General features: G+C 48.1%; 2 protein-coding genes and 1 long non-coding RNA gene across 5 annotated transcripts in view; 1 reads left to right on the forward strand and 2 right to left on the reverse strand.

The window, feature by feature from the left end:
- TDRD10 (tudor domain containing 10) overlaps positions 1 to 8617 on the forward strand; it is a gene marked incomplete at its 5' end in the record, with an annotated part of 36513 nt that extends 27896 nt beyond the window's left edge. For all 3 annotated transcript variants that reach the window (XM_080984720.1, XM_080984719.1, XM_080984718.1), the window contains 6 exons: positions 1526 to 1604; positions 2640 to 2787; positions 4250 to 4395; positions 4693 to 4847; positions 5489 to 5559; positions 8322 to 8617. In XM_080984720.1, the coding sequence (XP_080840846.1) occupies positions 1526 to 1604; positions 2640 to 2787; positions 4250 to 4395; positions 4693 to 4847; positions 5489 to 5559; positions 8322 to 8357 (635 nt within the window). In that variant the 3' untranslated portion in view covers positions 8358 to 8617. The remainder of the gene's footprint in view (positions 1 to 1525; positions 1605 to 2639; positions 2788 to 4249; positions 4396 to 4692; positions 4848 to 5488; positions 5560 to 8321) is intronic.
- LOC308465210 overlaps positions 1 to 24811 on the reverse strand; it is a 113269-nt gene that overhangs the window by 37219 nt on the left and 51239 nt on the right. The gene's annotated exons all lie outside the window — the stretch shown is intronic.
- On the reverse strand, positions 9574 to 23411 carry UBE2Q1 (ubiquitin conjugating enzyme E2 Q1). Its single transcript, XM_080984725.1, has 13 exons — positions 23034 to 23411; positions 21134 to 21238; positions 20898 to 21002; positions 18748 to 18798; positions 17870 to 18010; positions 17430 to 17514; positions 16218 to 16278; positions 14427 to 14517; positions 14258 to 14316; positions 12995 to 13043; positions 12665 to 12760; positions 11534 to 11600; positions 9574 to 10169 (listed from the first exon to the last, which is right to left on the reverse strand). The coding sequence occupies exons 1-13, from the start codon at positions 23394 to 23396 to the stop codon at positions 10138 to 10140; spliced, it is 1305 nt and encodes a 434-aa protein (XP_080840851.1). The 5' UTR covers positions 23397 to 23411; the 3' UTR covers positions 9574 to 10137.

Below are 24811 nucleotides of genomic sequence, written 5' to 3' on the forward strand. Positions count from 1 at the left end.
CGCACACACATTTCCCCTTACTTTTTTTTTTTATAAGATATTTATTAAAATTTCAGAAATAAAAGTAGAAGTTACAATAGTAATAGTAGGAAAAGGAAAAAAAGAAAAAAGAATAAAAAAAGAAAAAAGAGAATACAAAATACAAAAAAAGTAGAAACAATTAAAAACAAATCAATCTTTCCATATCTTGTCTTTCACTCACTTGTTTCCCTGACCTCCTCGCACCTCCCCTTTTTTGTATTCCAGTTCAGTAAGTTAATTCAGCAAATCCTTTCCCTCTTTGTTTTTATCTTAAACCTTTGTCTTAATATGTAATAACTGTATATTCTCATCTGTTAACAGTCCATTTTTACATACTCCTTATAACATTGCTGCTAAAAACCCCTTAGCTTCAATCCAACATCATTCTAACATTCATTAATTTTACAGTATTTCTGTAGATAGTCTTTAAATTTCTTCCAGTCTTCTTCCACCGACTCTTCTCCCTGGTCTCGGATTCTGCCAGTCATTTCCGCCAGTTCCATATAGTCCATCACCTTCATCTGCCATTCTTACAGGGTGGGTAGATCTTGTGTCTTCCAGTACTTTGCAATAAGTATTCTTGCTGCTGTTGTGGCATACATAAAAAAAGTTCTATCCTTCTTTGGCACCAATTGGCCGACAATGCCCAGGAGAAAGGCCTCTGGTTTCTTCAGGAAGGTATATTTAAATACCTTTTTCATTTCGTTATAGATCATCTCCTAGAAAGCCTTAATCCTTGGGCATGTCCACCAAAGGTGAAAGAATGTACCTTCAGTTTCTTTGCATTTCCAGCATTTATTATCGGGCAAATGATAAATTTTTGCAAGCTTGACTGGGGTCATGTACCACCTGTATATCATTTTCATAATATTCTCTCTTAAGGCATTACATGCCGTGAACTTCATACCTGTGGTCCATAACTGTTCCCAGTCAGCCATCATAATGTTATGTCCAACATCTTGTGCCCATTTAATCATAACAGATTTCACTGTTTCATCTTGAGTATTCCATTTCAACAGCAAGTTATACATTCTTGACAAATTCTTAACTTTAGGATCTAACAGTTCTGTTTCCAGTTTTGATTTTTCCACCTGGAATCCAATTTTCTCACATTTCCCCTTACTTTTGAGGAGGGGAAAAGTGTGTCTTATAGAGCGAAAAATACGGTACATCACCTTATTGGTTGTCTGTCAAACTCCCTTGCACAGGTTCCTGAGTGCCCTTACAGACAGTCGGGGAGAATTTTTGCACGGACCCTCAACATTCCACGGCTATTGAGCATGCTCAGTCCTCATTGGACTGAGTTCCGGGTGGGCCAGCCCCTTTTTGGGATTTTTTAATGGGGCAGTGTGGTGTTCTTCACCTTGGGATCCCCCTAAGCATATTGAGACCAGGCTTTCTTTCTCTCTCTCTCTGTTGACTTCGTTTCAGTTCATTTCTACTGCCACTCTCAAACCTTGCCTCTTCTTTAATTTCCCCTGACTTCCTGTCTTGTTCTCGGCAGATCTTTCCCCAAAAGCCAACACACAGACCTTGGATCCTCCGAAGCTGAAGGTCCTTTATGCCATTCCCATGGAAATGAGGTGAGGAGGAATATCTTACAACAACACGAAGTGGCATGAAATGTCATCTGCATTTGGGTGTATATTTCTACTCATATGCGTATTTTTTTTGCAAAGTGATTTTCCCAGTCATGTTATTTTCACGATTATATGCACTTCTACGCATGCTTTGCCTCGGCATACTCATTTTTGCATACATTACTTGGCTGAAGAACTATATTGCGAAATTTAGAGGAAAAATTGAGAAGTGCACATTTGGAAGGCCGAACATAAGAAGATCCCTGTTGGCTCTAGTCCAGGGGTTTCCCAAACTTGGGTCTCCAGCTGTTTTTGGACTACAACTCCCATCATCCCTAGTTAGCAGGACCAGTGGTCAAAGATGATGGGAACTGTCGTAACCCCATTGGGCACTTTCTTTGACTCTCTGATAATTTCTTGACATCTGTGATTTATGTTCTCCTGCTAGGTACCGTATTTTTCGCTCTATAGGACGCACCCGACCATAGGACGCACCTTGTTTTAGAGGGGGAGAACAAGAAAAAAAAAATCTCCCCCTCTCTGCTCAGTGCCCCTTCAGCGAAGCGGCAAGGAAAACGGAGCCCCTTCCATTTCTCCTCCCGCTTGGCTGAAGGGGTGCTGCGCAGTTCTCCCTCTCTGCTGAAGCCAGGAGAGTCTTGCTCTCCCGGCTTCAGCGAAAGGAACCCGAAGCCTGCGGAGCGCAGCAGGAACTCGCACTGTGCTCCGAAGGCTTCAGGCGGCTATCCCTGAAGCCTCCAGAGCGAGAGGGGTCAGTGTGCACCGACCCCTCTCGCTCTCCAGGCTTCAGCGAAAGCAACGCAGAGCCTCCGGAGCGCGGAGGGAGTGCTCCCTCTGCGCTTCGGAGGCTTCGCGTTGCTATCGCTGAAGCCAAGGAGCCCGCATTCACTCCATAGGACGCACACACACTTCCCCTTAATTTTTGGAGGGGAAAAAGTGCGTCCTATAGAGCGAAAAATACGGTATTTTTAACCGAGTACCAGAAGAATATTTTGATGGGTGTTGTGACTTTCCTTCCAGAACTTTGTTCTTGCTGCGGATGTTAGGAGATTGCTTTAAGGATGTGGGCTGGCTCTTCTCCATAGCAAAAGTCGTCGGGAAAGCTGCGCTGCTGGTGTTGGATACCGTTCCGCAGACCCCCTTCTTCTGGGCCATCCATCTCACAGAGGTTGGTGCAAACCGCAAATTCGTTTTGGTTAAACTGCCTGCCTGTTTGCCCACCGCTTCCCAGGATTGTGGCTCCATACAGCCTGGCGAAGCGAAACAGTTTAGTGCCCCCCGTTAGCGGTGAAAGCAACGTAAGTGCACAATGTGCTGCAATGCAACAGACGGCGGTTCATTGAGCTCTAACGCACTTTGAATGGCACTGGCCTCGTTCGGGAAAGAGGGCGAATGGTAGAAAGTTGCTTTTGATGGCCTCTGCACGCGTTGTGTGGTGAAAGGAAGGAGGCTAGAGGAACTGAAATGTTTCTTCTTTAAATGGAGCGTCTGCAAGTGGAAATGTGAGGGGTGAGGGATGTTGTGCTACCCATCAGGCAACGGCTTTTTACACCTGCCTTGCCCTACCCTCCAGCCCTGGGAGCCTTTCCCAGACCATGACTTTGAAAACAGCAGAAAAGCAGCTGGAAAGTGAGTAGTTCAGGGATAGTTTTAAGGGTTGTGTGTCCTTGTTTCTCCGTTTGATCCTTTTGCATGGCTTTGTACGTTTTGTGATATTTTGTGCATTGTGATTTGCTGTTATTTTTCTTGATTATAGTTTAGCACAATGCAATACAAATCTTTATTACGGTCATAGACCAGCATAAAAGGGTGAGACACAGTCATTTAAAATCTGAAAAGCGTTTTGGAAAGCTAAAAGGTATTCATAGAAGGTGAATATAAAAGTCTATAAGAATTTAAAAGAAGGGATAGGAGCATTGGGCGAATATGGAAGAGCATAAAAGTTTGCTATATAAAAGAGTTAACTATATTAATTTACAGAGCACTCTGATATGTGCATTGAATCTAGTTTGTGGCACAGGTCATCCTCTGACAAATTTTGAGCTCTGCTGTGCAGAATCTAGCAGCATTGTATGTTGTAGTAGGATTGGTATCTGAGAGCAGCAGGGAGGTATAGAATCGCCCTGTGGGGCAAGGCCACGGGGAAATAGTTTAAGCCAATAATTGAGTGTGATCACCCACACTCCAGCCTCCACTTTTGTGAAGCCTGCCTCTAGCCTCAGAGCAGCATTAGAGAGACATTTTGGGACTTGAAGGACTGACCTTTGAAATTTGGATTGCACCATTATTTATTGTAACTGATTAGTGTAAACTGTTTAATTATTATTTGCTGATATTTAATTTTACTGTTCACTATTGCATTCCAATGGATTATTGAATATTGCTTTAATTGATATGTCGATTATTTCAAAGTTATTGGGACTTCTTTGTATTGGATCAGATTATCAGACGTGTGTTGCTGTCTGTTTTGTTGTTTCTTCAGCTTGTATACCGCCTTATGTATAGTAATTCAGAAAGACGGTATGCCACTTAAAAATGAAATGAAATACTAGAGGACTTTTGCTTGTGTATGTGAACGTTCAACAGGAGCTAAAATACACCGGATACTGTTTTTGCTGTTAAAAATGCAGGAATGCCATCAGGCTATGCGGATGCTGTTCGGGGCCTTGGCAGAAAGTGAGTCTTGTGCACCCTTTCTGACAAAGCAAGAGGTTCAACAAGGGACACGTTGCTTGGCAGAGTGCATTGTGGGGGATGAAGGCCATGCCTGGAACAGGTGAGGGGATTATGGAAACAAATACACGTTGCGCGTTTGGGGTTGAGAACAAATCATGTAGTTAAGACAAATGGAGATATCTGCAGGTGGCTGTTAGTTATGACAGCTCAGTTGAGCCTCCCTGTGCCACAGCAGTATACCTTGGGGGGGTACTGGAGGCTGGGGACTTACAGCAGGGGAGGTCACGAGCTTCCCAGCGACCCCTGGCTGCCCCTCATTGGGAACAGAATACTGGGTGGAAAATTAAAAGCGGAGGTATCTTTCTCTCTCTCTCTTTTGCCTCTATCCCTTTCTCAGGTGCTGGGTTGTGGAGAAGGTGGAGGATTTGGCGGTAGTGTTCTTTGTGGATTTTGGCCGCTCTGCCACTGTCCCGCTTAATTCCCTGCGGAAGTTGGACAGGGATGATTTCTGGGCCATCAAACCTTTGGCGCAGCCGTTTGCGCTCCAGGAAGGCAAGTGAAGGCAAAAGTCGGTGGAGTGGTGAACGCAAATTCCATCGTTGTGCTGTAGGATAAGGTGCTAACAACGCTTCACCCCCCCCATAAAAAAAAATAAAAAATCTGAAGAGGTTAAAAAGGTAAAGGGACCCCTGACCATTAGGTCCAGTCATGACCGACTGGGGTTGCGGCACTCATCTCGCTTTATTGGCCGAGGGAGCCGGCGTACAGCTTCCGGGTCATGTGGCCAGCATGACTAAGCCGCTTCTGGCGAACCAGAGCAGCGCATGGAAACGCCGTTTACCTTTCCGCCGGAGCGGTACCTATTTATCTACTTGTACTTTGACGTGCTTTTCAACTGCTAGGTTGGCAGGAGCAGGGACTGAGCAACGGGAGCTCACCCCATCGTGGGGATTCAAACCGCCAACCTTCTGATCAGCAAGTCCTAGGCTCTGTGGTTTAACCCACAGCGCCACCCACGTCCACTGGCCAAATCCAGTAACTGAGTATCTGGGGGAGGCAGAGACAAAAACCAAAACCCTGGAGAAGTGGAATGGAAGGCCATGACTCCATATTGCAGCGTTTTTGTTGCAAGTCCCTCTTGTACTGCTTACTGAAGAATTCCTTTTGACTAGTACTTTTTTCTTCTTTTGCAGAGGTTTTCCCACCTCAACTCATGATGAGAAAAATCCTGGAAGGGAAGGTGGTCGGCCCATTGAAGACAGAGGTAAGGACAGGAGTGTCTTGCAACTGTTAACGTACAGAGGAAATGATTTTTTTTTTGTCGTCTTCCAGACTTTTGATAGCCACAGAACCACTTCTCTGTCCCCTGAATCGACATGGGTGAATCCTCAAAAGTTTTATTTTGAAAGTGGCCAGAGGATGAGTGATCTGATTGCAGAGGAGAGCCACAAATCAATCCACTAGATGTGCCTCCAAATTGGAAGCTCCAGAACAGCGACCATACGGAGAATCCCGATTCATATATCACATTAACCAGGGGTGCCCAAACTTTTTTCAAAGAGGGCCAGATTTGATGAAGTGAGCATACATGAGGGCCGACCAAAATTGTTCAGCTTTTTTTAGGATTGAACTTTAGGAACTTTTTTTAGGATTTTACCCAAGGAGATAAACTGCCACAGGGGCTGGATTAAACGCCCCCCCCCCAACGGACTTTGGACATGCCTACATTAAACCATACAGTGGTACCTCTGGTTAAGAACTTAATTCATTCCAGAGGTCCGTTCTTAACCTGAGGTACCACGTTAGCTAATGGGGCCTCCTGCTGCCGCCACGTGATTTCTGTTCTCATCCTGAAGCAAAGTTCTTAACCAGAGGTACTATTTCTGGGTTAGCGGAGTCTAACCTGAAGCGTCTGTAACTGAGGTACCACTGTAGTTGAAAATGAACCTGTGGTTCAAGGTGAACTGAAACGCGTCTTCCCCTAACTCTTTGGTTGCTCTCCAAACCAACAGCAGTCAGGGTTTGTTATTGGTTTGCTGGTTTGTCAAGAGAGAAGCAAACCATAAGCCCTGGTTTGGATAAGAAGAGTCCCGCTGTAGGAGGCCAAAAGCCCACCTCGACCCGCATCCTTGTCTCACAGTAGGGGAAGCCCACAGTTTTAAGGCATTTCGCTATCCTACCCCCAACTGCATATTCACATCACCACCATTAGCACATATGGCTTCACCTAGAGCAGGCACCCCCAAAATCGGCCCTCCAGATGTTTTGGGACTACAACTCCCATCATCCCTGACCACTGGTCCTGTTAGCTAGGGATGATGGGAGTTGTAGTCCCAAAAAATCTGGAGTGCCAACTTTGGGGGTGTCTGCCCTAGAGAATTGTGGGATCTGCCATTTACAGTTCCTAACACCCTTGACAAAATAGAGCCTGGTTGCTAGATCAGGCCATCTAGTCCAGCACAGCCCCTTCTCCCAGTGGCCAACCGGATGATAATTTTATTCTCCATATGCCGCCCATTGGACTGGGTTCCCCCAGCCACTCTGGGCGGCTTCTAACATATATAAAAACACAATAAAACACCAAACATTAAAAACTTCCCTAGACAGGGTTGCCTTCAGATGTCTTCTAAAAGTCAAAATAGTTGTCGATTTCCTTGACATCTGATGGGAAGGCATTCCACTGCCGAGAAGGCCCTCTGCCTCGTTCCCTGCGACTTCAGCGAGGGAAATGCCCAAAGACCCTCGGAGCTGGATGATGGGGGTGGAGACGCTCCTTCAGATGCCTCTGGGAACCCTGCAAGGATCAGAGCACAACAGCGGCTCTCCTTGCTTGCAGTTCCCAGCAGTGAACTACCTCCAAGATTAGAACACAGCCACCATTGCTACTGGACACTGAGAGTCTTATCCTTCACATTTTCACCTGCTGGGGGCCATCAGTACATCTTGCGACAGCAAATTTGCCCACAAGCTTTGCGGAAGAGCAATGCCTGTGGAAGCGAGTCCCAAAGTTTAGCAATGCATTGCCGGAAGTACTTCCATTTGTGTGCCCTTAATCTTCCAACACTCAAACTTCATTGATCTCCGAGTTATGAGAAAGGGAGAAAAACATCTCCCTGTATGCTTTTCTCCAAACCGTGCATTATCCTAGACACCTCTTACAATGTTACCACCCACCGCAAATTAATACTCCCCAAATGTTGTAACTTCTTCTCATGGGAGATCTACTCATGCCAAACTAATTAGCTGGTTTCCTGGGAGCAGAGTTGGTGTGCACTGATAACTTTTAGGTTTGGGGCTCCTCATTCATGTTAAATAAACTCTAGGTTTTAAAAACTGCTGTTTAATGCGACAAGTGAATCATCCAACAGGCATCTCTTCCCATGGTGGATAATTCTGCTGAAGCTCTGCAGAATTGGCTGACCCAAAGAAGCAACGCTTTGACCCCCTACATCCTAGCAGAGGCAAGGTCTGGGTATCATGCAGAGATGCAACGGGCACCTCTACGCTCGCTGGTGCGGTTTAGCTCCTGTGTAGCACACAGAGTTTAGGGAATTACTCATTGGCCGCTTCCGGCATGTTCTGAGGGTCAATGCAAGTTGGAGATCACTGTGCCCTGAATCTAAATTCTGGGCCAAGAGTTCCAAAGGGTCGCTGGAAACCTAGCAATTCTATGTGCAGCTAATGCATTTGGTGTTTGTTTTAATTCTTCATCTACTAGGCTTGAGAAACTAAAAGCACAGCTTGGGAGTTTCAGTGGGGATTTACCAACACTCTCAAGAGTTTCTCTTTGGATTATGTTAAGTTCTAGCAGCTTTTTCTATGGGGGGAAAAATCATTTAACCAGCTGGATTACAACTGAACCCCGTGTTTACATCCAATTCCTAAAAACATCCCCACATGGGCAGCCTGTTATAAGGGCTGGAGGGTGACAGGAGCTATGGGTCATGATGGGTGTTTGGGGGCGGGGAGATGTGTTTAAAATACACTAATATTTTTTTCTAAGTCTATCTTGGTAACTTTTTACAGCAACACATTTTGAAGTTTGCCATCAAAGATGAGTAGGAGGAGGAAGTTGTTTAAAGAAAATCTGGAGAGAACATCCGACAAGCAAGCTGATGGGCTCTTGGGAAAAAGGACTGTGCCTTGTTGCGGCAGGAAGGAAAAAAATGTCTCTTAATTAAAAGCATTTTGCATCTTAGTGGTGTTCAAAGATGGAGGGTTTGAAGAGGCAAGGAATGCTGAAATTTTGCCTATTGATTGGAGCCTGTTCTTCCCACCTTGTTTCTGTAGTTTAGTTGATTAAAACCAAATATATACATGTACACCTAAAGCTTGTTTGCTTTTTTGAAAAGTGATGCTGAGGAAGAAATTGTCTGATTGTCTCTTGCACTCAGGTGAGCTTTTTCCTCTGGAGTCATTTTTGCTGTTGAGTTTCCCCACTTCTTTGATTTTCTACCCCCCCCCCCCAAGGTCTGCCGATTTTAAAATATGACCTACAGCAAGGGCTTCCAAACTGGTGCACAGACTACCAGTGGCCCATGTGCTCCTTTCAGGTAGTCCATGATGTGCCTGTGTTAAGATTTTTAATTGCATTTTTATTGCTCTCTTTCTTTCTTGTACTTTATTGCATTTCAGTTCTAGGCAATTTCAGTTCTAACGGAGCGAAGTACAAAACAAGAAATTTAAAGGAGCAATTGAAACACGAGTAAAAATCACACAGCATTATGAACGCTATAGCTGGCCGAAAAATCAAATCAAATACCCATGGCAATTTTCAAGTGGTCCACAGGAGCGTAAAGTCAAAGAATAGTAAAACTGGAAGTGTGGAAACCTGCTTGCTGCCCTGGTCTGACTTAGGAGCACCAGAAAGACACAAAGCCCTCACCTAATTGCTAACCCCAAATTTGTATCCTAGCAAGCTGTTGGGTTCCTACTTCCCAATTCTGAAAAACCAAGTGTGTACAAGGAGTTAACACAACAGGACTGTGAGGATTCAAAAGCAATCATCCTCACGACTACTAAGCCGAGTTGGTCCTGGTTAAAAAACAAAATCACAGTGCAGATATTGTGTCAGGATCATAGGGAACGTCACACAGACACAATAAAAATCTAGCAAGTTATGGCAATTCCACGAGCCTGAGGATCTTTAGGAACTGATTTTAAAGTTTCTAGACCTCATGGATTTGTGGTTGGTTGTTTTTTTCCTGGGAAGGCAAACCCTTTAACCTACCCTGAGTTGCCACCTGCGTTGCAGACAGAGAGGTAAGACTAGTTCCCCTTCAAATTAACAAATGTAATTGTTCTCCAAAGAAGATACATTTCCCCCCCATACACATCCATCATACACTGTAACCAAAAAGGAAAAGAAAAAAAAAGCAGTGTACATGAAAATAAGAAAATAAATTAAATCCGTAGCAGAGGGAAGAGGCAGAGGTGCTCTAGACTGCAGCGGAGCTGGAAGCTTCCAGCGATAACAAGAGAATCAAAGAGTTTTGCTGTTTTGTTTTGTTTTTTCGTGTGTGTGTGGTTTTTAATAAGAGTGACTGCCAGCTTGCCTGCTAGCGCGGGTCCAAGCGAGTCGCCCGAGCAGAGCAGAGGGAGGGCCCGGCTGCTCGCAAGTGTTTATAATTCCGTAAGAGTCCCCCGCTGGAGCCGCTCACTAAAATCGCCTTGCAAGTACGGGCGGTGGAGAAAGAGGGAGGGAGGAGGGTGTGAGTGTCCTGTCCTAGGAGGAGGAGGAGGAGGAGGAGGAAGAGCAGGCATCCTTGCGATCCAAATGCAGCAGCGTTCAGCAGGGAAGTCGAGGCCGGTCTGAGGCTGTCCAGGGTGACCGTCTCCATGCTTAGCCATCTTCCTTAGGGGGCGTGTACCAGCCTGAGAGCAAAGTAAAAGGTGGTGAGGAAAGGTGGAAGACGTGGGGTTTAGGTGAACAGACGCTGTTTCTGTAGATCAAGGCTGGGAAACCTTTGCTGGTGGGCGACCTACATATTCTTAACCTCTTCACCCTTGTGGGGTGGCCCCCGCCCTCCCATCAATCACCAGGTGCCATCTTCACATTAGGCAACGCTGCGTCCTGATTGTCAGGAATGCAAAAGCACAACTGTTTGGAAACCTTTTTGTAAAACTGCCTTGTGCTGCTCTTCAAACCCTCTGCTTTTCAGAGGGGCTGTTTGAAAGTCCTTTTGCAAACAGATGAGCTTTAGCTGGGCCTGCCCGTTTGCAGCATACAGCCAGCACAGAATTAACCCCACCACCCAGTTTTCTTTTGTTTTTTAAACTAGAGCACAGGCCAGCAATTCCCCACCCCTGCCTCACATGGAGCTGGTCTAGCCAGCAAAATACTCTTCTTACTTGGGTGCTCAGAGGCTCTTTCCAGGCCCAGATTCTCCTCTAGAACTGGAGGAGCAGGGGGGCTTTTTGCATAGAAATCGTACGCTCTGCCACTGAGCTAGGGGCCATCCTCTCCAGGGGGATGGGAATCCTGTGGGTCTCTCCAGATCTTGCTGGATTCCAACTCCCGTCACTCCTGATCCAGAGACCTTGCTGGGGGTATGTTGCAGCCACCCAACAACAGCTGGAGGGCAACGGGCAACCTACCCGTGCCCTACAGGGATTGCCATGGGGTGATGGTTTTCAAACTGGTGGCAGCCTCAGTCGGGAATAGGTGGTCAGTAATGGCAGCCAAACTTTCTGGAGTGGGAAAGCTCTGCTGCTACCCATCTTCCACTGCAATGAGACTCTTCAGTATAGACAGAACGCCCCTAGGACAAGGGGATGAGGGCAGAAGGTAGGGGGTTCTGAGCTCCCCTCCCACAATTGTTTAACAATTGCAACACCACCCCTCTCTCCCTTGATTAGGCTGTTGCCTGTAATAACTCGGGTGTAGTTTTGTACTTGTAAATGCAGGTTATTGCGACATCACTGACTCCACCCTGTGACCTCATTTTACATTTGGCTCCTCCTATTTTATCTTGCACCTGACACCAGTTGCCATGGGTGTACAGAATGGAACTTGCTGAATACTGTTGTTATCATTAATGGCTTTACTGTTTCGCAGAATTTCTGGGCTCAACTCAAATTGCTGGTTTAAATCCTTATAAAGCCACTTGTGGGGTCCCACCTGTTCCTCCCTAAGCCTGGAAGTCCCTTAAGGAGAGAATAAGAAACAGTGGCCAACAACGCAGGTCGGCTCCTAAGCTTTCCACCGGAAGCACTTCAACCAAGGTGCCAGTCCTTACCATTCTTCTCGTGAATCTGGACCAGGGACTTGTACGACTGCTGCGCTCTTGTCAAACTGTACTGGTTCTGCGGGAGGAGAATGGCTTTTAATGTTAAGAAGGCTGCCCTCTCTGCACCCTTCTGTCATCACCCACAATGCGTGCAATGGCAATATATCGTGAATCATGATGTGTGTGTTGCGCTATACAAAAATCAAAACGTGGGGAAAATTGCAAAGCCAGCCAATGCCTCTACACAGTTCCATCCTTATTTCAGACATTGTGATATATCCGTATGTCACAATGTTTAGCTGGCAATATATCGCGAAGCTGAAAGCCAGCTATCGCCCAGCCGTAGGGTGCCCTAGAGGCTCCTGCCTCTAAATCACAGAAACACGATTACCCTGAAAAGCCACATACCCGTGAAAGGAAATGTTACACTCCTAGAGGCAACTGTGCCAGATTATTTCTCCCACACTGCTCCAACCACAAAACACTCACTGTGCTGAATATCTTGTAAGTGGTGGTTTTTGTTTTTTTTAATGCAATCAGGCATTTTAGGACAAGCATGGTGTGACCATAGGAAGCTGGCCCCCCCATTTTTTTTTACATCCCGTATTTTAAGGCAGTGGACATAGTTTTCCCCCGTTTTATTCTTGCAACAACCTTGAGGGCTGAAAGAGAGAAAAGGTCTGCGGCTCATTCAAGGTCACCGAGGTCAGTGTTCTTCAACCTCAGGTCCCCAGATGTTGCAGGACTACAACTCCCATGATCCACCGCTAGCTTAGCCCAACGGCCAGGGATGATGGGAGTTGTAGTCTTGCAACAGCTGGAGACCCAAAACTGACCTAGGCCACATTGTACACCACACATTTAAAGTACCATGACATCACTTTGAACAGTCACGGTTCCCCCCCTCCCAAAAAAAATATTCTGGGAGCTGCTGTTTGTTCAGGGTGCTGAGATTGCCCACAATTCCCTTTCCAGAGTTCTCTGCGAAGGACTGTCAAAGCACTTGGGGAATTGTAACTCTCTTTAAAGCTTTGCTGGCTCTTTTCTGCCAGAGGTTGGAACCTCTGGCAGCCGACTCCTCTACAACACCAACGCAGGAGAATTGGGGCAGGGGATATGTCGACCCTAGCCCCAGGTTACCTTGTTGGCGCCAAACTGGACCCTGGCTTTGCCTTTCACAAGTGTGGCACTGATCTGCATGATCACGGACTCCACCGAGTAAGCACTGCTCCAGCCCTGGGGAAAAGGAGGTGAGGGAAAAGGAATGAGCGACCACCAGCATGATCTAGTCCAGCCCCTCTGCAATGCAGGGACCTTTTTGCCCAAACCTGCAACCCTGAGATTAAGAGTCTCGTGCTCTACTGACTGAGCTATCCCAGGGAGCAGCAGGCCAGCCAAACACCTCAGCCCAACTGTTGCAGAAGTGGGACTTGGACCTGGCCCCAAATGGGAGTCCTCCCAGCCGCTCACCTGTTTTGTTAGAAGCTCCATGCAGATAGCTCCTCCGCCCAGGACATACCTTGGGAGAGAAGGACAGAGGAAAATCTACTGTTAGCCAAAAAGCCCCCCTCTCTCCCTCTGTCTCTCTCTCACGCTCTCTGTGTGTATAAATTCATTTAAAAGGGGAGCAGTAACCCAGTTCCTCACAATCAAAGCCCTTTCCTAATGTATAAATAATAAAATTATTAATGTGCCTCCTGCCCCACAACCAATCCTGCTGCTCAGCTAAGATGGCCTGTCCTTTGAGGGGGTGGAGGCAGGTGGAAGCTGGCTCTACATCTCTAGATGGAGCAGACGGAATGTGGCTGCCTCTGATTTTCTCCAGAACCAAGGAACACCCGATGAGTTTGTCCGGCAAGACAAGTTATTTCCAAATAAAAATAAAAATCAGTATTATTTAAATCTATATTACCTCCCTTCTTCTGAAGATCTCAGGGCAGCCAGAACCTAGGAAACTGTCTCATCCTGAGCCCAGATCCTTGGTCATCTATCTCAGTATTGTCTACACTGACCGGCAAGTCACTGGGTTTCAGGCAGGGGGACATTTCCCAGCCCCTACCTGGAGATGCCAGGAATTGAACCTGCGACCTTCTGTCTGCCTTACCCCTTAATCCTATGCTGCTAGGTGCCCTGTTCCCCAGAGGCGACAGTATTTGGACCCTAGTTCTATTGCCGGACAAACTCATCGGGTGTTCCTTGGTTACAGTTTTAACACTTATGTCCAAAAACCTGTACAGCCTTCTCTAAAAAGGTAAACATGATTTTTATATAGTTAATATAGATGGGTATTGACAGCTATTAAATATTATAAAAATAAATCAATTTCACTAAAGCCTCTTATATTTATTATTATTATTATTATTATTATTATTATTATTATTATTATCCTCTGATGTTTTCATGCAATGTAGATAAGGCAAAAAAAAATACAGTCTGCCAGGAACTGCATATGTGCACAGCATGCACAACTGGCGCAGCGGAATGCTCTCATGCAAGCCCATTTTGTTTCAAATGAGGTTTTGACAACAGAAATTCCAAGTGGACTGTGCCAGGTACGTAAATAATCATCAAGAGGGATACAGCAAAATAAGCAAGGCAAAATAGAACAGCAATAATAATACTGATTTAAAACAGCATGGTTTTACATGGGTTGTTGTCCTCGCCCTTGATAGGGAACTGAGTTACTAATACTAGCCACCCAAATCCCACCGGTGGGGATCGTCAGGCACTTACCCTCCCGACAGGACAGGAGACACGACCCTTACGAAGGGCGGGTCAAAGGGAAAGTTGTCCTGAAAGGAGAAGAGAGACGCTGAGCTGGCTGCCGGGCAGCCCTCCCTTTCCCTCCCACCCCGGCCATCAGTTGCTGCCGCCGCCACCTCCTCCCTCCCACCAGCCTGACCTTAAAGGTGAAGTTGAGGAGGATGAAGTCTGCCCCCTCTTTCTCTTTGAGGATCTGCAGGTCGCTGTGCAAGGCGCTGTCCTCGTCCACCCTGGGAGAGAAGGGAGGCAAGCTGAGCCGAGGCCAGAGGAAGGCCACTCGCCCCTTCCCAGGTCAGAGTTCCCGCTTTGGGGGTCACATGCTGGGCTGGATGAGAAGCCAAAGCAGGTGGAAGAACAAATGCAATTTTTTCCTCCCACTTTTGTACAATGGGGTAGTTTCTCCGCACCGTCACGACACACACCTCTAAACAGGCAAGTGAGATGCACAACCAGAGTTCAAGGAAACGCCCCAGCCAGGCGAAAACACTCGTGGAAGGTGCATAGAGGTTTGCCTGAGGTGTCGCCTGGGGAAGAGTCCCAAGGGCCAGATGGAGCACACTGGAGGTCCACATTTGGGTCAGAGATTCCCCAACCTTGGCCTAGATGGGGGGGCCTTCTATCCAGGGGGTGGGGCTAACTTTCTAACTCTCCTGGATAGCTCAGTTGGTTAGAGCATGGTGCGGACAACGCCAAGGCCGCAGGTTCCATCCAGCTGCGTATTCCTGCATTGCAGGGGATTGAACTAGATGGTCCATTCCAACTCCACAATTCTGTGATCTGTGGAACCCTTTTTGTTCCGTGGGCAGGATTCACTCCTGGCCGAAACAAGAGTCAGTGTGGTGTGGGACCTGGCAGAGACCCACACGGCCATGAAGCTCATTGGGGGCAACCTGGGGCCAGCCACTGCCTCTCGGCCTACCCTACCTTGCAGGGCTGTTGTGAGGATTAAGCGAGGTATGGAGAAAACCCATGTATGCCACACCTTTAGTTCTTTGGAGAAAAAGGTGGGATATGGTGCAATAAACACACACTGGGGGCAGGTTGTCCATGCACCAGCACATATACCGTATTTTTCGCTCCATAAGATGCACTTTTCCCCCTTCTAAAAAGTAAGGGGAAAGGTGTGTGCGTCTTATGGAGCGAATGCAGGCGGGAGGCTCTGTTCAGCACTCCCTTTAAAGAGCTGCATGGAGCGGGGGCTTTTCCCCAAGGATGAAGAAGGGCAGCCGGTCAGTCCCTTCTTCCACCTCGCAGAAAAGCCCCCAAGAGCCGCACACATGCTAGGCACGGCTCTTTAAAGAGCGTGTGGCTCTTGCTGGCTTTTCCGGGAGGTGGGGGAAGGGACAGAGGGCAGCCCATCAGCCCATATATATATATATATATGTTTCGCACACATAAATCCTCACTCCACTGGTTAAATAGATCCGCTGGCTGGGGAGGAGGGTATCTGGGGTATATTCAGAGTCACTGGGATGGGCAGAGAAGTTTTAACCTCTCCATCTACCAAAGCACTAGCTAACTTCATGAGAAGAACCCGAGGGCAAGGACTATTTGATTCCCCAGCATGTGTGAACTGCTCTGGGAGCCTTTGCTGTCGTTGCTGGAAGAGCTGCAATAAAAATGCTGCCTATGAATCAAGAAAGCAGGCTCAGATAAGCCTTTGTTGATTTTTTTCAGCTTGGCTGGAAGAAGCCCACTGCAAGGTGCTCTGCCCCAGCCTCTCTCGCTGGTGGAGAAAGAGGGGGGGGGGAATCCCTTTGGCAATCTACCGGCCCGGAAGAAAAAGCAGAGCAGGCGTCTTCAAGTGTGTGTGAAGTCCCGATTCATACTGGAATGGAGGGGTGGTCGGGGCCTCCCCCTACACCCAGGCATCTTGCTTAGGGTACGGTGCAGCGAGCGCCCACCCACACGGGACCAGTCAGACCCTTACCTCAGGAGTTTGACATTCCAGTCGTACAGGCTGTCGTTCACTAGTTCAACTGCATAGTTTCCTGAGGGAAATACAAAGAAGCAGTCAGTATTGCAGGAGAAAGGAAAGGAAAGGAAGAATGGCTATACAACACACACACACACACACACACACACATTAAAGTAACCAACAAAACAGAATTAAATTCCTACAGCAAACCATCTCGGCTTCCACAATATATACAGGCGACTCCCCATTCACAAAGGGGTTACGTTCCAGGCCCCATGTGCATAAATGAAGTGCACCTAAGTGGGGAGCGCCCTAGAGAGTCCTTGTGGCTCTCAGGGAGACCCCAGAACCTAAAGAGGATGTCCCTTTGGGCCGTCACATGCAAGTAGATCGCGTACAAGTGGGGAGTTGCCTGTATACATACAAATACAGTGGTGCCTCGGGTTACAGACACTTCAGGTTACAGACTCCACTAACCCAGAAATAGTACCTCGGGTTAAGAACTTTGCTTCAGGATGAGAACAGAAATCTCGCGGCAGTGGCAGCAGGAGACCCCATTAGCTAAAGTGGTGCTTCAGCTTAAGAACAGTTTCACGTTAAGAACGGGCCTCCAGAACCAATTAAGTTCTTAACCCGGGGTACCACTGTATATGTAAGGCTGTCACTCTGCAGCCCCCATTTGCAGTGGAACATGAGAATCCTGGGAAAGGGAGGCTGCAGGTTAATGGGGTAATTATGTTTTTGTATACGTTGGAAGCCACCCAGAATGACAGGGTTAGCCCAGCCACATGGGTGGGGTAGAAATAATAAAAGTATTATTATTATTATTATTGGTTAGGGTTGGCGAGCAGAGTGAGCAAGGACACAGCCCACAGTGTATATATATCAACCTAAACAAACCATGAACAAAACAATTGCTCCATCATCTACACCCCACTGAAAAGACCAATGCAACACAAAAATACGAACAGGGGTGACAAAATAAATTTCAAATTCTACATTATAGGCATCAGTATACATCAGGCACACAACCACAAGAAAATAATGCATCACATTATCTACCAACTCAGTTTACTTATTACAATCCAGGTTTCTCAACAGTCCTGCCCCCCTCTTCCTGACCGATGACAACCACTTCCCCAAAAAGCAGAGACAAGGCCAGGCTCCCAGTCCTCAGCCCCTCCCCATCCCCTGCCTCGGGGCTTTTCCAGGCTAGATACTCACCACCCTTGAAACTTGCCGATCGGTAAATATCCCTGAGCTCCTTCATTAGCCGGTCAGTGGCCTGCACAGACCCAGACACTGCCCCCTGAGAGAGGGCGAGAGGGAGGAGGAATTTCACTGTTACACCCATGTTGCTAGCAAAACGGGCTGCCCAGCCCCAGGTTACTCCATCCCCCCCCCTGCCCCCAGAATGGAGACAAGCTATTGCCCAGGCTCAGGGCTGGCCTAGTGCTCTCCTGGCAAGGTGGACTCCAACCCCCCCCAGCCCCCAGGCAGTGCAGCCAACACTCACGGAAGCCGCACTCCGACCATGTGCCACTCCCAGCATCAAAGAGGGAGAGGCAGGCTTTGAAACGTCAGCTGGGCGACCCTCCTCTCCATCTCCACCCCCAACCCGCCCCCCATTTCCCCGCCTTGCCCTCCCGCCTGGCGACACGTACATTTAAGTAATCTTGCCTCTGGTTCTTTTTTATTTTCTCGAGGATGGCCAGGTTTTCTTTGCCAATGCCGTCATCTTCCGCCTTCTTCCCTTCCGCCGGCTCCTCTTCTTTCATCTCATAGTGATCGAGTTCTTCTGTGTCCTTGGGGGGCGAGAAGAGAACCACAGAATTGTGAAGTTGGAAGGGACCCAAGGGCCATCTAGTCCAACCCCCCTGCGACGCAAGAAGACTGAGCTCGTGACATATTCCTGACTCGCGACAGCTTTGAATTCTTTTTTTCTCTCTCCTTAGAAATCAAAAGCTGCAAAGCTATGCAGGTCTGATTCGTGCTGCTTCAGCTTCCACAACTGCAAGCAGCGGGTGGGGGGGACTTCCTTTCACCCAAGGGCCACATTCCCTCATGGCATGCCTAACAAAAACATTTATAGCAGGCGCTGAAAATGGTACAGTGAAGGAGCCTGTCTAATATCAAAAGGCAGGGAGTTCTGAGGTGTAGGTGCTGCCACACTATAAGGTTGATTTCTTACATAGAAATTTAGCAACGTGGAACTATTCAAGAATTGTTGCATGCTAAATAGGAAGGGTGCTCTATGTCTCCAAAATGTATCTCCACAGACCTTTTAACATAGGCTTCTGCAGCCAATTTTTAAAGCTGTTATGGATTTGGATGTGTCTGTTATTTACCACTGATGGATGTATCCGAATCCTGGCTCGCTATCGCACTAAAATCTCCAGTCCACATGATGGGCAGGGTATAAGTTATAAAATTATTACTATTGCCCCTGTCCTGAACATTTCTGAAGGAACAGGAATGGCTGTGGAATTGAGGTGGCTGAGCAAAGAGGAGTTGGGAAGTTTTAAAGGAATGCACCCCTTACCTCTGGCATCTCCTCGTCTTCCTCTTCAGAGGACACTTCTTCCTGTGTGCTCTATGGAACAAAACAGCAGGAGGACAGGTGCGTGGAGTTATTCTAGAAAACACTGCTGTAAGGCCATGCTTGCAACCGATGTTTAAATTGCAATGATGTCATGGTGTTCCCAGTTCCTGGAAGTTTGATAGGAGCGCTGGGAGCTGTTAGGTGTTAAGAGTTCCCTTGGAAGAGGGACAGGCTGCTGAACTGCTCTGGGAGTTGTAGCTCAGTGAGAGAAATAGAGACCTCCCAACAACTCTCGGCTTCCTTAAGTTAGGCTAACTATACTCCAAACACTACACGTTAATGCCTGCCTTAAAGCAAGCTGTTTAGAGGTTTTATAAAAAACGACTGCATTCAGACAATCATCTCAGTATGTCAAAATAGGAATGAGCCTTTCACAGGCAAACTTTGTGTGACCAAACCAGGACGTTTCCATTAACACTACACAGGCTGCAACCCCAACTACCCAGGACTAAGCCCAGTGGAATTCAACAGGATTTAGACTTATGAGTAGAGGTGGTTAGGAAAGGGCTGTGGCTCAGCAACAGAACATCTGCTCTGGGTGCAGAGGGTCCCAGGTTCAAACCCCGGCAACTCCACAGAGAGTCCCTGCCGGTCAGTGTAGACAAAACTGAGCTGGGTGGGCTAATTGTCTGACTCAATATAAGGCAGCTTCCTGCATTCCTATGAACCGCTCTGCAAGGAATTAAAACAACTTTGAACTATATTTTAATATTGTGGCTCATTCCAGAGCTGTTAGTCATAGTTTCTTGGCTTGGACAAAAGGTTAAACAGAAGATTCTCATGTTTGTTTCTGAGTTTCCTTGATTTCTGAAAATCAAGAGGATAAAAACTTTGTAAAAGAATGGGGGGAAAATAACTTGTAGTTATTTAGGAGACCACCATAAGCAGATGGAAACCAGAGCAGGATTTTGACAAACTTGTAGTGTAAAAAATATCATGGATAATATGGTTTGATATAATACCTGGAGCACAAACGAATATGCAGTTGTAGATGTTTTAAAACAAGACTTCATGGACGGGATGGGGGGAAGTCGCGAGATTTGGAGAATCTCCACATATAGTGTTACGTTATCAATGTGTGTTTATTTGAATTTTTTTATTCATAAAATTCATAAAATTTATTTTAAAAGAAGAAGATTCTAATGTTTGTCTGCCGGATTGCACACAGAAAGTCACTGCTTCAATTCTCAGCATCCCCAACTAAGGCTGGGAAAAATTCCCATCTGAAACCCTGGACTGGTGCTGCAGGTCAGTACAGACAATATGGAACTCATCATAAAGCACAGTCCACTGCCCCTTCTGTCATGGAGCGAAGTTTTATGTATTTGCAGAAGCTGCCAATAAAAGCTGGAACATGCTTGTGCGTTCTAGCAGGTCTGTAACTTTCCATTCGGCTCAAAGCAAGCAGCTGTTGTTTTGAACTGTGTCTCTTATCTTAGTACCAAGGCCACGGGGAAGCGTATTATCAGCCGCCCAGTGAGCAGTCTTTCTCCTCCTTCTTGTTCTTCATTCTTCGACTGACTTCTTTTACATTTATATTTTTGCATTTATATTTGTGTAGTGTCTTTTTAGGCTGAAACTGGATTTTTTTTTGCTCTAAGAGGAGCTATGCTGTACTTTATTGGGACTCTTGACAAAGAACTTATGCCTTAGTAAACTTCTATGAATGACTTTTCCTGTGTGTTGTGTTTCCTTGCAATCCCACATCTACCAGAGTTCCACTACTCTGCTACTTTGCTGCGTAGGCAACAGTCAGGAGTGTCCTGGGGCATTGATTCCTAACACCTTCCTATATGGAACCTATTTTAGTACACCTGTGACTGGTGTTCGGGTGGATTTCTTTGTTCCTTTGCTTGCTGATGTAAATAAACGCTGTTAGATAGAAAGAACAGTGTGTGGACTTTTCCTTCTCCTTACACGGAAGCAACTGCTGCGAACTCTGCTACTGCCTGAAGAAGTTTTGCACAGAGGAAATGTGCCGGACAGGAAGAAATAAACACAGAACCAATTGTGCCCATTCAAGCAGCCTCCATGGCAGCAGAATGCCACCTGGCCCAGGAGCCTTGCCGGGAGCCACAAGGCTGGCTTACCTGCTCAGCAGGCAGAGGCTGGTCCAGCATTTCAACGTCCGGATGCTGGGGAAGGTTGTAGAGTTTGCAGAGATCGGAAATGATCCGCTTGAGGTGCTGCAGAAGCTACCCAAGAAGGAAGCCAACGACAACAAAGTTATGGAAAAAGGAGGAATGCTGATCACCCCCCACCCTGCCTCCTCCAGCTCAATCGCTCCCCCTCCTTCCCCAAAGAGGTGGCGCTTCTCCCGCCTCACCAACGTGTTTCCTTTCTTCACGTCTGCTAGCCGCTCCAGGATCGCCGCCAGGTTGGGATCGTCCGATTCCACGGACCATATTGGGGGGACAGCTGGATAAGACTCCTAGAGAAGGCGGGGAAACCGAGGGGGTTAGCATCTCACAGAGATAACCAGATATGACAATGTTGTCATGCTTCAGTCCTCTGCAACTTCCTGTCACAGGCCCATTATGCTAGGGATGGGGACGCTATTGTCCTCCAGATGTCACTGGACCACAACTCCCATCACCCATGCTGGCTGAGGCTGATGGGAATTGGAGTCCAATGATACCTTGAGGGCACCAGGTTCTCCAGTCTTGATCTAAATACCTTGACTTCAGCTCCCATGGGCTAGCAATGTTATTCTACCTGCCAGGGTTCTTGTGGCCCTCTGAATATTAAAGCCATGCAGCTAGGGACTAACTTGATGCCATAATGAAGTCTGCCAGTCCAATCTCAAGGGGTCTCAAGTCTAAGGTCTTAGTTGAGATAACAACCCTCCCTGCTTTTTGACCCAGGCATCTGTTATTCCAGAGCTGGAGATCCTGCGGGTCCCTACAGATACTGTTGGCCTCCCAACACACATCAGCTGCAGCCAAGATGTCCAATGGTCAGGGTTGAGGGGCTACACATTCCCCAGATCTCTGAAGTGGTATTTCCAGTCTAAACCACTAAGAAGGTAAACAGGGCTGAAGATCTGAGTCGTAAAAGCAAAATAGTGACACCTCTTCGCCTGATCCTTTCCCATCTTTTCCCACCTAGGCCACTGGAGCACCTGGGCTGCCCTGCATCTCTGCTTCCATGCCACAGCCTGCACCCCTTTTTGGCTACATGCTGCACACTGTGTTACCCTGGCAGCTGCCCCATATAAATCACATCTCCCCTGCTAAATCAAGGCTGGTCTCCCATAAGAACAACCCTGCTGGATTAGGCTCAAAGGTCAATCTGTCCTGGCATCCTGTCCTCATGGTGGAGAACCAGGTGCCCCTGGGAAACCCGCAAGCAGGACTCAGGCACAACAGCAGCTGGCAATTCAGAGGCATACTGTCTTTCACAGGGAAAGGAGAATATAGCCATGGTGACTAGCCTTGATAGCTTTATTCTCCACAAACCTGTCCAATTCTCTTTTCAAGTCATCCAGTTTGGTGTCCGTATTACATCGCATCGCTTTCACACTGTGCGAAGAACTACTTTCTTTTGTCTGTCCCGAATTGTCCAACATTTGGCTTACCGGGTGGCCTCACTGGGTTCTCATGTTGCGGAAGTGTTCAAGATGGGAAACCCCCTGCCTCCCAGCTGCCTGCATTGTGCTTAAGCCTCAGGGTGGTCATCAGAGGCGAGCAGAAATTCCACGCAGGCGAGTGAGTAGGCTGGCGGAGGGAGGATCCCTCCAACCCTCCTCTGCCAACCCACTGGGTTTGTGTCCCAGTTGCAAAGGCAGGGCAAGTCTTTGCTTTCGCTTGGAAGTGGGCTGGCAGAGGGTGAGTGGGTTAGATCATGCAATGCTGACCTGGAAGCTACATGCCACTGATGTAAAATGGGGCTTCCGCCTCCACTGCAGACAGCGTGTTAACACAGGATACCATGATATGCCAAGTTTGCAACTTTCGTAGGTTTGCACAGGGGCTTTCCATGATCCCTCTTGTACCTTGCCAACTACCCCCACCCACGGCCCGCCTTAGGCCCCGCCCTCCAAGCCCCGCCCACACACGCCCCGCCCCTCTCAGAAAACGCCCCGCCCAACCTCTGCATGCCCCGCCCCGGTTCCACACGCCCCGCCCCATCACCCCACTCTCCTCCATGCCCCGCCCCCGAGGGAGGGCGAGGGTCTCCCGCCCAATTGAAGGCGCCCCCTCCTCCCCCCCCACCCGGGGACTCACCGTGATGTTGCCATGGATACGGACGGGCCCCCCGCCGCCCGGGCCGGGCAGGAACTCGCAGCCCAGCTCGTCCGGGCAGGCGCGGGCGATGCGGAAGCGCTCGTGGCCGCGGTGGAAGATGGACTCGAGGAGCCGCAGCTCCCGCCTCAGCAGCGCGCGCCCCGGCCCCGCCCCCAGCGCGGCGCCAGGCCCCGCCCCCAGCACGGCGCCAGGCCCCGCCCCGCCCGGCCCCGTGCGCTGCATCTTCCCATCGAGCGGCCCGCCGCGGCCCCCGGGCCCCCCGCGTCCCCCCACACCGCAAGATGGCGGCCGGGAAGGGCCCGCAGTCGGAAGTGACGACCCGCATCCTGCTCCTCCCCCCATCGGCGCGCGGGCGGGGGAGGTGGAGGAGGAAGAGGAGGAGCCACGCCGGCAGGAGGTGACGGCGGAGGCCCGCGCGGGCGCACGCACGGCGCCGTCGTCATGGAGACGGGCGCTTCCGGGCCCGAGCGGAAGTGGAATCCCAATACCCGGTTCTTTCGCGACATTTGGCCACAGAGGTGGGGGTGAGTCCTAGAGCGACGCCGTAGCGCGCGTTCATAAAGGGGCCAGAATGTCGTGTTTCAAATATGTTTCACAGAAGTATCAGCTGCTCCTCCTTTTGGTGACTTGGGGAGCTTTATTTAGAAAACGATCCTTCTACCATAGAGATTGTAAGGTGTAGAGCGGCGCCAATAGCGGCCGTAGAGAGAAGCCTCCTGTTTTGCCTAGAGCGGCTCTACGCTACTCCATACGCAGCTCGAGAATTAAAATGACTTCCAAAGTCCACCGGAAGTTTCGGTGTTGTTGGACTCGAATGTTACCCGCACAGGAACAAACACCCATGGGCGGGTGTTATATATACGTACAGGAAACGGAAGCCATGTCAAGGAAACGGGCGGAAATGAATGAGAAATAGCTCTTGCCCTGAAGTGGGATGGAAAAAGCGGGTGGAGGGCGCAGTTTGGAATCCGGGAGAACTTCCCTCGCAATTGGCTGCTTCCAATGTGACGCAAGAAGATGTACCTCCCAGGAAATATGGGGGAGGGTGACAAACAGCTTTTTGGTGACGTCAGGGCACGAGTGGCCAATGGCATGGCGAGAATCCCTAGGTGTTAATACCCTCAATCCTCACGGTGACGTCATAGCGAGGAATTACCACAGGATGTGCTATTTATTTTTGGAGCATATGAGGCCCTCCTGTTATCAGGCCTGGTTACCTCCTTGTTTATTGCCACCTTCCAAAGAAGCTGGTAGACTGCCTCTAGTCAGGAAGGCTCCATTATTCATTCATTTATAATAGACCACTCTTCCTATATACAGTTTCTAGAGCAGGGTTTCCTTGCAAATCAATAATACTGTGTGCACTGTTCAAAACAAAATAAAGACACTTAGAATGTGCTCTCAACCTTGTGAGAAGGAAGAATTGTGAGGGAGGAAGGTGCAGGGCCTGGTGGTCCACTCAGATTGCCCTCTCCCAAATTCCTTTTCCTTTTCTCCAGGTCTTCTTGGTTTTATAAGCTTGCTCCTAATGGCGTTTATCTGTCTGCTGTGTAATAAATGAAAATTTATTTTCAGCTGTTTAAAATATCATACTTTCGTTTTTTTCTAATGTTATTGTGCACACCTATCTCTCTGCTTGGCTACTCCAAACGAAGCCCCTCTGAAATCCGTAGGATTTGCATTACTACCTAGGATGTACAGTTAGCATTGCAGCCTATGCATGTTTACCTAGAAGTAAGTGCCTTGAGCTCAACAGG

This window comes from Podarcis pityusensis (assembly GCF_964106645.2).
Source record: "Podarcis pityusensis genome assembly, chromosome: 16".
Classification (NCBI taxonomy): domain Eukaryota; kingdom Metazoa; phylum Chordata; class Lepidosauria; order Squamata; family Lacertidae; genus Podarcis; species Podarcis pityusensis.